This window comes from Hyperolius riggenbachi, chromosome 6 (assembly GCF_040937935.1).
Source record: "Hyperolius riggenbachi isolate aHypRig1 chromosome 6, aHypRig1.pri, whole genome shotgun sequence".
NCBI classification, from domain to species: domain Eukaryota; kingdom Metazoa; phylum Chordata; class Amphibia; order Anura; family Hyperoliidae; genus Hyperolius; species Hyperolius riggenbachi.
The window spans coordinates 295,419,343-295,433,969 of NC_090651.1; the positions used below are offsets into that span (position 1 = coordinate 295,419,343).

At 45.1% G+C, this 14,627-nt stretch overlaps 1 protein-coding gene across 1 annotated transcript in view; it reads left to right on the top strand.

The window, feature by feature from the left end:
- LOC137522801 (sulfotransferase 2B1-like) overlaps positions 1-9,055 on the top strand; it is a 61,075-nt gene extending 52,020 nt beyond the window's left edge. Inside the window, exons 5-7 of the mRNA XM_068242893.1 lie at positions 2,837-2,931; positions 3,190-3,370; positions 8,591-9,055. Of these exons, the coding sequence (XP_068098994.1) occupies positions 2,837-2,931; positions 3,190-3,370; positions 8,591-8,709 (395 nt within the window). The 3' untranslated portion in view covers positions 8,710-9,055. The remainder of the gene's footprint in view (positions 1-2,836; positions 2,932-3,189; positions 3,371-8,590) is intronic.
- The last annotated feature ends 5,572 nt before the right edge of the window (positions 9,056-14,627 follow it).

The following is a 14,627-nucleotide window of genomic DNA, read 5'->3' on the forward strand; positions in this document are numbered from 1 at the left end:
GTCCAGGGATTATTCCTTCCTGCACTGTGCTGTACATAGACAGTTCAAGAGTCTTTATTGAGGAGTGGACAGAAGGCAGAAAATTAGGAGACAAGAGGCTACTGAGCCTGCAGACCCAGAATAGATTACCTCTTCTTCAGGGCTGGATTTACCACAAGGCACTGTAGGCACGTCCCTACAGGCACCTGATGATAGAAAGGTGGCTCACTCCCCTCTCTAAGTGCCTCCCTCCATCCTTCCCTATGTGTGGTCCTGATGAGAGTGTAAATGAGAGGTTACTCACCCTGCTCTCTGAATTCCACTGATGAGATCTCCCTTCAGTTAGGGGCACCTCTAGATACTCAATACTGAGGTTCCTCTACCTACCTAATACTTGGGGTCACCTCTAGCTACTTAACCACCCTGGCGTTCTATTAAGATCGCCAGGGCAGCTGCATGAGGGTTTTTTTTAAATTTAAAAAAAACTATTTCATGCAGCCAACTGAAAGTTGGCTGCATGAAAGCCCACTAGATGGCGCTCCGGAGGCGTTCTTCTGATCGCCTCCGGCGGCCAAAAGTAACACGGAAGGCCGCAATGAGCGGCCTTCCGTGTTTTGTTTACTACGTCGCCATGGCGACGAGCGGAGTGACGTCATGGACGTCAGCCGACGTCCTGACGTCTGCCGCCTCCGATCCAGCCCTTAGCGCTGGCCGGAACTATTTGTTCCGGCTGCGCAGGGCTCAGGCGGCTGGGGGGACCCTCTTTCGCCGCTGCTCGCGGCGGATCGCCGCAGAGCGGCGGCGATCGGGCAGCACACGCGGCTGGCAAAGTGCCGGCTGCGTGTGCTGCTCTTTATTTGATCAAAATTGGCCCAGCAGGGCCTGAGCGGCACCCTCTGGCGGTAATGGACGAGCTGAGCTCGTCCATACCGCTAAGGTGGTTAAAGAATGTCTGAAGCGTTTTTTTATTACCTATTTTTTATTCTGCAGCCATCTTCAGCTTCAAAATCCAAACTGATTCGCCGCATCCCGCGGCAGAACGAGGTATTTATGCCCCAGAAATGTCCTAAATCGATTCCAGGATCGCAGCATTTTGCTTCCTGGTAGAGGCAGAGCTGTGCGCAGTAGCTCTGCCTCCTAAGCAGTCAATCTCCGCCGATCTCCGCCTCTAGTCTCCCCATCCCTCTCAGTCTTCTTTCACTGAGAAGGGTGGGGAGAGGCGGAGATTGACTGGATAGGAGGCAGAGCTACTGTGCACAGCTCCGTCTCCCCGGGCAGCAAAATCTGCGACCTGGAAAGTCATAGAATTTTGCCCCAGTATTTCAGGGGGATAAGTACCTTGTTCTGCCATGGGGAATGCAGCAAATCCACTTTTATCTTAATGCTGGAGACGACTTCAGAATAAAAAGAGGTAATAAAAACTCTTCAGACTCCCTTTAACCTCCCTGGCGGTATGGTTATTTCCAGATTTTAGGGTCTTTTTTAAAACGGTCCAGACCTTAAAATCAGGAAAAAATCATGCTGCCAGAGTCTCTGCAGCAGCCCCTGGTCTCACTCACCTCCCTGGGCTCCAGTACTGAAATTTTCCCCCCGTCCTCTGGGTGGCGCTGTAACACTTTGGTGAGATCAATGATGGCCACCTCACCAGAGTGATTCAGAGCCTCCGGGGACAGGAGCGTGAGCGGCGACCGATGTCTGGATCCCCCGGGAGGTGAGTAAAAACACCTGCTGCGCACTATATTCTGCATTGAGCTCCCGGCGGCTGGCTAAAGCGTAGCTTGGGATTACAGCCAGGGAGGTTAATACTGAGGGTACTTCTGACTACCTAATACTAAGCGGCACCTGTGGCTATCTATGATGAGCAAGAGAAGTAAGGAAGAAGGGACAGCTGGGACAGCCAGCACACTTGCAGTGCAGTTTGGTGGGGGGTTTGTAGGTTCATGGAGGGCAAAGTGTAAAGCACCAGGACATCTGTGCCTATAGGCTCCTGTGAGGTAAATTCAGCCCTGCTCTTCTTTAGTTGTATTGCGTGTAATATATGAATCACAAGAGCAGCTATATACAATAATAAACAATCTAGCAGGTAAAACAGGCTTACTGTTTGTATTTTATATTTGTACTAGTGGACCCGCGGCGTAGCATATGCCGCATAGGATGGTAGCGGGCAGGAAGGGGTATTGGGTCGGACCACCCACAGCTCTCCCTCACCTGGGTCCCCCATCTGCGCTCCCCCTCCGCGTTCCATCGTGCGTTCCACTGTCGTCACTTCCTGCAATGCCGCCCACTGTATTGTAAGTGGATGGCATTGCAGGAAGTGACAACAGTGGAACGCATGCTGGAACGCGGAAGAGGTGAGTCATCCCCGCCCATTGCCTCTTACTAATAGCGGCGGCTGTTGCTGAACTTAAGCTAGAGGGGGAGCGCAGATGGGGGACCCAGGTGAGGGGGGGGGGTCCGACCCCCCCTCCCTGCCGCTGTGCCCAATACCCCCTTCCTGCCTGCTACCCCCTCCAGCTCGGCGGCAAGTGTAGGACTGCCCCTAGGGGCAGGGCGCTACTTCTTCTTGCTTGGACCGGCACCTTCTTCTTGCTTGGACCGGCCCTGGGGGCAGGGCGCTATTTCTTCTTCTTGCTGGGACCGGCCCCTTCTTCTTGCTTGGACCGGCCCTGGGGGCAGAGCGCTACTTCTTCTTCTTGCTTGAAGGTTGAGGCACTTACTCTATTATATATATATATATATATATATATATATATATATATATATATATATATATATATACCGTAGATTAAGCTGAACAGCTTAATTTCAGCCCTATTTACTTAGTGCTCTATTTTTTTTATTTATATACATTTTTCAGTTCCCTATGGATCGTGGTTTGACCATGTAAAGGGGTGGTTGGAAATGCTTGGAAAAGAGAACTTCATGGTACAGACCTACGAGGATCTCTATAAAGTAAGCCATTTGTTCATACAGAATTATGAAATATCAAAATGTTATAAATGTCAATGGTGTTTGCAAACCTGAAGTAAAAATAAATGTATAAAATAAATCACTGTATCTGTAGGACTAATCCTACAGTAGGGCTACAGACACCTGTGAAAGGCCAAATAATAAAACCTCCTTTAAACAAAACAAATTAAGGTTGAGTTGCTTTTTGAAAAAAAAAAATACACAACTAATTGCTGACAGTTCTTTGGTCATTTGTCATAGGACCCTCGGGGAAGTGTGCTGAAGATCTGCAAGTTTCTTGGCAAGGAGTTGGATGACAAAGCCGTGGATTCCGTGGTAGAAAACACTTCATTCCAGTTCATGAAAGAGAACCAAATGTCTAATTTCAGTTTGGTGCCCAGTAATTACATGGACCAAGAGAAAAGCCCTTTCATGAGAAAAGGTGAGGAAGTCAAACACACACAATTACAATTGTAAAGTCTTGTACAAAGTCGGCTGAGGTGGCCTACAACAACTGCCTCAGACGACGATCAAGCGTATGTACAGCAGCACTCAACCACCGACCCCCAAGCAATCGGCACTTGTTTGAAGATGCTGCTCGCTTGCCCGCTTGTGATGTCACACGGCGCCGCTTTGTCGTCCCTCCGCCCCCATCCACATAGCTACAGTACACTTTGTGAGCTTTACAGCTGACACAAGTCTGTACTGGCCAGCCCAGCGATGTCACCCAAGGGATCCCCAATGGGCTACAGCAATCACAGGTGTGTACGCACCTTTACTAGGCAGAATGTATCACTATTCTGTATTGTCTTTGCGCATTATGAAAATTACTGATAGGAAACTAATGGCTTAGGACCAGGTATTTGTTTCATTATGGTATCATGGGTTCTGTTGAGAATGCAAATAACCGTATTTTAGGTAGTTTAGTTTACATGTGGATTTGAATGTAAATTAAAGTGGATCTCCATAGAAGTGTCCTCTCCTCTCTGCCCTTTCCTGACCCCGATATTTGTTCCTGTACCCCTGAGTGAGGACAGGGTGGCCTATTCACTAATTACTGGTAAAATTTACATGCGCAGATAGTGTACACTGGTAGGATTGAGACATACGTCAAAAGGATTATGCTGCAACCTAGTATGATAATACACTGAGGAACGTCATGTGAATCTTTATTAGAAGTACTGAGAGTGGATTCTGCATTACTTAATATATCAGGCAGCACAACAATTTTACCAGTACCAGGGACACAACTATGTTTCATGGGCCCTCATGTAAAACTTTTATGGGGCACCACCTTCCTACATTAAGACCTCCTGGTGCCAAAGGAATAGCCACCTGGCAACCTAGGCAGGTACTTGGGGCCTAGTGAGTGTCAAGAGGTCCACTTGCCACCTCCTGTGACCTCTCTCCACGTCAGCTTACGAAAAGGACCACAAGGGGTTCCCCCAAATCTACTACCTTGCATAGGGCCTCATTACATCTGAATCCATCTCTGCCCAGTGCCCAATGGAGAGGAGTGACCTGGACTTCAGCCTTTCTCCTCCACCAGTGCCACCCTCCCCTGCTCCTATGGCTTTCTCCACTCTTCCAGACTCACTGATCAGTGCCAGAGCTTTCCTTTTCCACCATCTGGTCTCTCCAGCGCTCCTGCTGCAACCACTAAGTATCCACTCCAGTGGCCTCTGCCTTCCTCTCGGTCTTCCACATGTCACGCAATGTCATGTGAGCATTGCTCATTACACTATTAGAGGCAGGGATGCTACCCCAGTAATGCGTGCATTGCTGTGGTAACCTGTGTTACATGGTGAGTTACCCCATACCGCACGTGGCACTACCAGTGTAATGGAAAATGTACCTGCCTTTCATGCATCAGGTCCATTGTGTGAGCCTAAAATAACATTTCATGATTGTTGAGAAAAAGGTAAACCCCCAATTAATCTCTGCTCACCTCTCACTGTGATGGTGGCTTTTGTGCCGTAATATAGCTGAGCTCTGGGGGTGGGGGGTACTTTGGGTGTTTAGCTGTAGCAGGCACTGGGGGCCGGAGGAGGTGGGAGGGTTTAGTTTCAGTGCGGGGGTTGGCTGCAGCAAGCATCAGGTGCTTGGCTGTCAGAGGTTAGTTTTAGGTTAAAGGGAAACATAACTGAACGGGGGGTAAAGAGTTTCACTTACCTGGGGCTATTACCAGCCCCCTGCAGCAGTCCTGTGCCCTCGGAGCCGCTCTGGAATCCTCCGGTCCCCCGCTGTCACTTAGTTTTGTTTTTGACGACTCACCAGTTGCCGCATTCCGCACGCGTAGATATGCAGCAACGCATATTTTTGTACGCGTTGCGGTCCGCAACAGCGCTAATTGCAGTAGGGAATGCGTCCAATAATACGCATGGCGGGCAGCCGACTGGTGAGTCGTCAAAAACGAAACTAAGTGACAGCGGGGGACCGGAGGATTGCAGAGCGGCTCCGAGGGCACAGGACTGCTGCAGGGGGCTGGTGATAGCCCCAGGTAATTGAAACTCTTTACCCCCCGTTCAGTTAAGGTTCCCTTTAAGTTATGGGAGGGTTAGTGTTAGTAGGTAGGGTAGAGAGAGAAATACAGGCAAATAAGCAATGTTAAACCATTCTAGGAATATAGTTACCATAACGACAATCGTGGTGCCAAAATGAACACACCCCTCTTTTCCATGTTCACTTTTTGACTGCAGGTAAGACTGCCCCTTATGAAAAATGACAAGCAGGTTCTCATATCAAGTCAGCTCTATTTATTTGCAGATCAATATTAATTACAATTTTACAGAGCAAAGAAAAACAGATAACAGAAAGGAGACAGATCACAGATTGATCATATTTTTATCCAAAACAATGAGAAAGCTACAAGATGGGTGATTATGGTCAGACATTATTTTACATTTATTTGCTTCCTATTATATATTTAATCCTGACAAACAAGGTTAAAAAAAAAAGAGTCAGGGTGACATAGCTAAAGGTGAGATCGACAACAAGCTAAGACGAAAAACAAATAATCTAAACAGTCAGGATGCCCTAATAGCTATCAACTATCTTGAATCACACTTAATTACAAAATAGAGATGAGAATAGACTTACCATACTTGCCGCTGTATAAGATGCTCCAGAATATAAGACGCACCCAGGTTTAGAGAGCAAAAACAAGGGAAAAATTATATATATACTAAACTTGATGTGTCCATGTTCCAGGAGCGTCTTGTACATGTTCTCTTCCAAATGGTGTCCCCCTGTGCCCTCATGTGTCCTCCTGTGTCCCCATGTGTCCTCCTTATCCCCATTTGTCCTCCTGTATTCCCATGTGTCCTCCTGTATCCCCATATGTCCTTCTGTATCCCCAGGTGTCTTTGTGTATCCCCATGCGTCCTCTTGTGTTCCCCTTATGTGTCCTGTATCTTAATGTGTCCTCCTGTGTCCCCATGCGTCCTCCTGTGTCCCCCTAATGTGTCCTGTACCCTCATGTGTCCTCCTGTGTCCCCATGCATCTTCCTGTGTCCCCCTAATGTGTCCTGTATCCCCATGTATCCTCCTGTTTTCCCCATGTGTCCTCCTGTATCCCCATGTGTCCTTCTGTATCCCCCATGTCTCCCCATGTTTCCTCCTATATCTCTCATGTGTCTTCCTGTGTCCCCACCTCTCCCCATGGGTCTGACTGTGTCCCCTTCTGTCTCTGCCCCTTACCCCCCCCCCCCCCCCACATGCCTGCCTCCCCCTTGTGTCTCCGGGCCCCTGGGTGTAGCACGAGTAGTGCCCACAATTAATGCAGATATCCGTCTCCTCTCACTTCTCACTCTTGTGAGTGGCTTGAACTGATGTCGCAATCAGTTTAAGCCGGAAACTAGAGGGAGAAGTGGAGATGAGACGGATGTCTGCAATCTTCACGGGTGCATGGAATAGGTAAGCTGCCGCTACTCACGCTAAACCTGGGGGCAGGACACACGGGGAGGGAGGAGAGGCACACGGGGGCACACACATCCCAGACATGCCGGCAGTTTGTATCGGCAGGCTTTCATAAGTCGAAGATTCCCTGCCTTTGTCATATAAGATGCAGGGACTTTTTCTCCCCTTTTTTTGGAGAGAAAAACTGCGTCTTATATAGTGGAAAATATGGTATATATACAGATTTGTATGTAGGTGTATCTGTGTTCATGTTTACAGTATAGGTATGTAAAACCTTTTCTCAACACTACTGCTAGTCAGTGGATTAGTCCAAGTGAAAAAAAAAATAAGTAAAAATAAGCAACATCTAATGAGCAAGTTGAGAAGATTCTAGGCTGTCCTCACCAGGGTTGTCAAGAGCAAGAAATTCAACTTCAGTCGCAAATATTCACAACTTCAGTCGCAAATATTCACGGCACAACACAGAACATTTATATTGCGCTTTACTCCTGGTGGACTCAAAACACCAGAGCTGCTAGCCCTATCACCCAATATGATCCACATTTTGTTTTGGGTGGCAAATGTGTATACAGCATACAAATAATGAATGTGAATCTTGTACACAGTATAAGATAGGTATACACAGTGTATAAAACTAGTGTGGGTTTTGGTTAAAAATAGCTATATCGCTTTGATTTTAGGGGGGATTTTTTAATGCATGTCTTGTTTGTTTACATTGTTATAACGCTCTAATACATTTTGTAGTCATATTTGCTCTGAGCTCCCTTATCCCTTTATTGTGATTAATCAAATTTGAAGGTGAGACGAGCACTACTTGATTGTAGTTTTTTCAGGTAGATATCCCGTGCTTGATGTTTGATGATCCATATTTTGTTTTGGGTGGCAAATGTGTATACAGCATACAAATAATGAATGTGAATCTTGTACACAGTATAAGATAGGTATACACAGTGTATAAAACTAGTGTGGGTTTTGGTTAAAAATAAAAGCAGGGTGGTAGTAGGAGTTTTAAAGGGACTCCGAGCAGTGCAGAAGCTATGGAAAGATGCATATCATTTTAAAGCTCTCTTTCTCCTCTTTCCAATGATATATAAACCGTCGCCTTACGCCTTTTAGTTTTCGCTATTTTCGCGATTGAAATTAGAAGGCGTAGAGCGACGATTTAGGTGTCGCCAGAAAGAGGAGAAAGAGAGCTTTAAAATGATATCCATCTTTCCATAGTTACATTGTATTACACAGGACGACACTTTCCCCAATGTCAGCAGCTCCATTCAGCAGAAAAAGTCGGCCTGTGTAATACAATGTAACTATGGAAAGATGGATATCATTTTAAAGCTCTCTTTCTCCTCTTTCTGGCGACACCTAAATCGTTGCCCTACGCCTTTTAGTTTTCTTTTTTTTCGCGATTGAAATTGCGGCCGCGGCAATTTCAATCGCAAAAATAGCGAAAACTAAAAGGCGTAGGGTGGCGATTTACATATCATTGGAAAGAGGAGAAAGAGAGCTTTAAAATGATATGCATCTTTTCATAGTTTCTGCACTGCTCGGAGTCCCTTTAAGTCCTGTAAATCAAGAACTGACACTTAACTAACTAGAATTCTTGAAATTCACACAGACAGCATTTCTTCTTCCTCACTTACTCAACGCCTTTACTGAAAAAAAAATTAAAAAAATAAAGATTGGAAAGTATGTATTAACATAAAAAGACTTACACTGTTCCAATTCTTTATTTCCCTTCTAACAGGAACTACTGGAGACTGGAAGAACCATTTTACTGAGCCTTTGAATGAGTATTTTGACAAGATCTACAAAGAGAAAATGCAAGGCGTTTGTATGAAGTTCCCCTGGGAGGAGAATTTATAACAATTATAATCTGTAATAAATATTAGCATATGTATGTTCTCTATATGAACAATGGCAGACAATGATGACACTTAACTTCTGTGATAGAATGCCTGTGAGTACAGATAAGGGCGCATGTCTGGGGTACCTCATCCTTATCATATACTAAAAGGCTGTTTTATTCTTTATTTGGTGCAGTGAGGCCAGTTTTGTACTTTTTCTTCCCCTCGGTCAGGCGTGTTGAGACTACCTTTCCTTGTGCCGCATCGCCCCTCCCATTCAATGTGCTACCTTCTCTTCCATGTGTAATGTCCATGTACTGCAGCGCCTCTCTTTAAAGGGAAGGTCCAAGCAATTTAAAAATAAAACATCCACTTACCTGGGGCTTCCTCCAGCTCCCTGCATCCGTCCAGTGCCCTCGCTGCAGCTCCAGTGGCTCCTGGTCCCCTCTGGTGGAGATGCTGAGCTCGCCAGGTCGGCTTCCTGGTCAGCTTCTTCTGTGCTCCAGCATGCGTCTCACTGATTGCGCTGACGTCATCCGGACTGTACAGCGCAGTTGCAGAACTACTCCGCCTGCGCAGTAAAGTGGGGATGATGTCAGTGCGACTCAGAGCCGCTCGCGCAGGCGCAGTGGACTTTCTGTGCCCGCAGGGGAGCGGAGCTGCGGCGAGGGCACAGGACGGCTGGCAGGGGCTGGAGGAAGCCCCAGGTAAGTGCATTTTTTATTTTTAAATTGCTTGGATGTATCCTTTAATGAACATGCCCCCTTGGGTAGTAAGTGCCGAAGGCCGGGACTTTGTGGCCTTTCCAGAAATCTCACTCTACTGATGAGGTGGGGTAGTCAAGGGGATGGCACTGCAGCTAGGGAATAGTATCTATAGCGGCAACCAATTAATGGATTGAACATTAGTTTGATCTCTATTGTCCCTCCTCAGATGAGCTGGTGTTTTCAAAGTAAGTAGCAAAATAATAGCCCAATTCATTCTTTACTTGTTCACTACCCTTTCTTTTGATCCTCCTTTTCTTCACCTTACCTCTATCATCTTTACATCTAGAAACATAGGACAACAGTTCCATATATGAGTGCATACAGACACATCCTTTGGCTACAGCTGAGAGTTGTATTCTATTGCTATGGGTGGGGAGGAGGACCGAGGATGCTACTCAGTATGGAGTGGCTTCTGAGGGGTGGGTAAAGAAAGGGGACAATGTGCCTGGTGGGTGCCGTAGCTTTCAGATTTGACCTACAAAATGTTTAAGTGAACTCAAGGGACTCCTGCACATGTGCTAAATTCTTGGCCAAGAGACTACAGAGCTCTGAAAATTCACATTGGCAGAGTTGAGTCTACTCTGTGTACAAACCTGTTCCTTCAAGAGGAACGTTACAGAACATAACTTGATGAATTAATTGCATATTTCTTTTACAATTTTCCTTAAATAATTTAGTTAATATGTCCATTGTAAAAACTTACCTCATCCTATCCTGAATTACATTCTTAAATTTATCAGTGATGCCATCATTTTACTGCTGGCAAGGTGAAAACTGTGGTATGTTGTGTTTGTGTAATTTTTTTTTTCAATTTGATCTCCCAAACTGCTCTGGGGCAGAAGGCTGCCTGACATCATTGCCTAGGCTAAACATCACTAACAGGGCAGGTTTATGGTGTACCAATATACAGCAATATATAGTAATAAGAAGCATTTATGATGCTGAAACCAGGATAATTAATGCAAAAATGGGTATCCTAAATATTTTTGTATGTTCTGCCAGGTGCTCTTTCATAGCCAAGTAAGGTATCGAACTCCTCCGATTTATCTCTATATATACTGAGTGGCCCAAAAATTAGAGATACCCCTTATTTGAAAGTAAAACAGTCCAACAGTGACTAAAAGTAATGTAACAATGTAAAGTTGCTTATATAAGGAATGCTCAGCTTCGGATGATGTGGTTATCACAGACGTTAATGTCAAAATGCGTAAGACGAAAGATTGAAGTGACTTTGAACGAGGGATGATCGTCATTGCAAGAGAGCTGGTGCTAGTATCTCTGAAATGACGACTCTTATAGGATTGTCTTGCCCAACAGTATCTTGGGTGTTTAGAGAGTGACAGTTGAGAGAAAAAACTTCAAGCGATAAGGACTATTCCAGTCGACAAAGGCTGGTGAACGAGCGAGGTGAAGGACGAGTAGAATGCATAGTCTGCAGCAACAGAAGAGCAAGAACATAACAAATTACAGCTGAATTCAATGCAGGTGCATCACAAAGCATATCCCAACACACAAAAAGACGGACTTTAGAAAGGATGGGCTTTAGGAGCAGTAGACCATCATGAGTGCCTTTAATATCACAGAAAAATAGGAAAAGACGCCTGTTGTGGGCCCTTGCCCCCATGCTCAATCGGTCTTAAATTGGTGTGAGAAACATAAAACAGAGTTTAACCTGTTACCATGACCAGCTCAGTCCCCTGACCTCAATCCTATCGAGCATTTGTTGGATGAAGTCAAAAGATCACTTCAAAGCTTGGAAAAGCCACCATCCAATGTGACCCAACTTAGAAATCTGCCATTATGTCAGCATGGGTCAACATTCCTCAGCAACGGTATTAGCATTTTGTTGAGTCCATACCAAGAACAATCTCAGCTGTGAGCAGAGCTAAAGATGGACATATTCGGTATAAGAGGGTCACTCAGTATGGTAGTGTGTGTGTGCATATATATATTTATTTATACACACACACACACACACACACACACACACACACACACACACACACACACGTTTATGTACATTTGGGTCTCTTTTACTAGAGAGAGAGCTCCCAAATTGTTTTGAAACTGATATAAATGGGACTTTGGCCCTTCGCCAACAGTTTAACTAAGGTTATGCTCTGTTTGCTCTATGACTCAGGTATGCCATTTTATTATGTGCAGCAATATTTCTATGCATATGTTTACTGTAAATTGAGATATACATTAAACATTTTTATTGCATCTTGGGGGTTTGAATTGGGTTAATAAAGTTATTATATGTGAATACACTGTAAAGTTGCATAATTGTATTGGATTTACAAGGTATTTACAGCAGGTCATCATTTCCAGCACATATCCTGAAAAAAATATTACAGTACTCTTCCAATTAAGGACAATGGAAAAAACCTTTAAAATCCTGTTTTAGCAGCTGTGTATCCAAAACCACTAGGAAGTAGCACAAATTAAGTTTTGAAAGCCAGCTAGACTTAAGTTTGAGCAAGGCACAAAGTAACAGAAACCGGTTGAAAATACAAAATAAATACAGGCTTTTATTTAATTCACTGTTTCTCCTAGGAGATCATTTATTATCTTTTGTTTAAAATAGCCAAAAAGATCGCTGCCCTCATGAAATCACAAACATTTGCCTGTTCTTTTAAAACAGGGTGGGTAAGAGATTATATTACCTATCTATTTTAATTAGCATAACTAATGTAACTTAATGACAGTATGCTTGTTTAGGCTGAAGTTCCTCTTTAACCACTTCAGCCTACAGTGTTGTCCACCTTATGCATCTGAGCAACTTTCATCTCCCATTTATTTGCAAATAACTAGATCACTACTTATCACAATTAATTGATCTATATCTTGTTTTTTCCACCACTAATTAGGCTTTCTTTGGGTGGTACATTTTGCTAAGAATTATTTTCTCCTAATTCAATTTTAACAGGAAGATTAAGAAAGAAATGGAAAAAATTCATTATTTCTCAGGTTTTGGCCATTATAGTTTGAAATTAATACATGATACCGTAATTAAAACCCACACATTTTATTTGCCCATTTGTCCCGGTTATTACACAGTTTAAATTATGTCCCTATCACAATTTAGGGTGCCGATATTTTATTTGGAAATAAAGGTGCAATTTTTCAATTTGCGTCCATCACTATTTACAAGCTTATAATTTAAAAAATGATATTAATATACTCTCTCGACATGCATTTTCAAAAAGTTCAGACCCTTAAGGTAACTATTTATGTTTTTTTTTTTAGTTAACATTTTTATTTGGGTAATTTTTGGTATGGGAGGTAAACAGTTAATTTTAAATGTAATATAAGCTCTATATTTAATAAAAAATGCATGTGGGTGTATTTTTACTATTTGGCCACAAGATGGCCACAGTCAAAAAGTCCTGGAAGTGAACGATCTCGCTTCCAGGAACTACAAGGAGGACGGGAAACTTTTTTTGCAGAAAGACTGCGGCCTCTGATAAGAGACCGTCGGTTTTTCTCCCGGGACTTAGATCGATGAATGGGAACCATGTTCCCATTCATTGATCTGGGGCTGCCGAAAGGTGGCAGGAGCGCGCCCGGTGCACTGGCAGCAGCACAGTCTTTCTGGACGGATATATATAAGTGGTTAAATATGCAATGAAGAGGTGCCAAAGGGGGTGTGGCAAACAAAACAGCAAAATCAATTAACCCTCTGCACACTCGCGTGTACTGTATTTTCTGCTGTATAAGACGCACCTAGGCACCTATATACTAAACCTTGTGCTTCCATATTCCATCTTGTAGATGTTCTCTCCCAATTGGTGTCCTCCTGTGTCCATCTGTCCCCAGTATATCCCCTTCTGTCCACAGGTGTCCCCTGCTGTCCCCAGTATTTCCCCTGCTGTCTTCAATATGTCCTTGGTTTGTGTCCTGCTGTGCACAGGTGTCCCCCTTATGTCCCCTGTATGTCCCCAAGTGTCCTTATCGGTCTTCAGTACGTCCCCTGTTGTCCCCAGTATGTCTCCATTTCATCCCCTACTGTCCCCAGTTATGTCCCTAGTGTGTGTCCTGCTGTCCCCAGTATGTTCTCATTCTGCCCAGTGTGCCTTGCCATGTATGTCCCCACCCCAACCCTCCCTTATGTCTCCTCTCCCCCGCTGTAATTATTTGTGTAGCGCTCACCTTACTTAATGGAGCGACTCCTGCGGGGATTGCAGACCTCTTCACACACCACGGCTCCCCCTAGTGAAAGACTCCCTCTGATGATGCAATCAGCAGAAGCCATGGTACTAGAGGAGCAGTGCGGAAGTGAAGAGAGGTCTCTGATACCTGCAGGAGCCGCTGGGTTAGGTTAGACGAGCGATACCCAGCTAATTACACCGGAGGGGGGGAGGGAGAGGAGACACAATTGGGGGTTGTGGACATACACAGGGTTGCGGACAGGGAGTGGACCACAAGGGGAGCCAGCGGCACACACACACAGGGCAGAGCAGCTCACAAGTGGCAGTGCAGGAAATACCCGACATGTTGGCAGTTCATATCGGCAGGCGTTCAAAGTCGGGATCAGGGGTGTAACTTGGGGTGGGTCATGTCCCTAGGGGCACCCAGCCGTGACCTGAGGTTTTTTTTTTTTTATATTTATTTATTATGGCGGGGGGGGGGGGGTAAAGGGGGAGCGATAGGCTCCCCCTCCCTCCCCCTGATATCTGGAGAGGAGAGCGAGGGAAGGGGAGCCCCAGGTGATGGAAGGGGGGGGGGGGGAGACATCACCCCTTCCCCACCGCTGTGCCTATCGCTCCTCCTTCTCTGCGCTGCTCCCCTCCTGCTGGGAGGACACCTGGCTACCTATACTGGGGACTACTATACCCCTGGCTACATGTACTGGGACATATACCCCTGACTACATATACTGGAGACACCTATACGCCTGGCTACATATACTGAGGACATATACCCCTGGCTACATATACTGGGGCCATATACCCCTGGCTACATATACTGGGTACATATACGCCTTGTTACATATACTGGGGAGATATACCTCTGGCTATATATACTGTGGACATATACCCCTGGCTACATATATTGGGGACACCTATACGCCTGGCTACATATACTGGGGACATCTATACCCCTGGCTACATATACTGGGGACATATATACACCTGGCTACACATACTGTGGACACATATACCCCTAG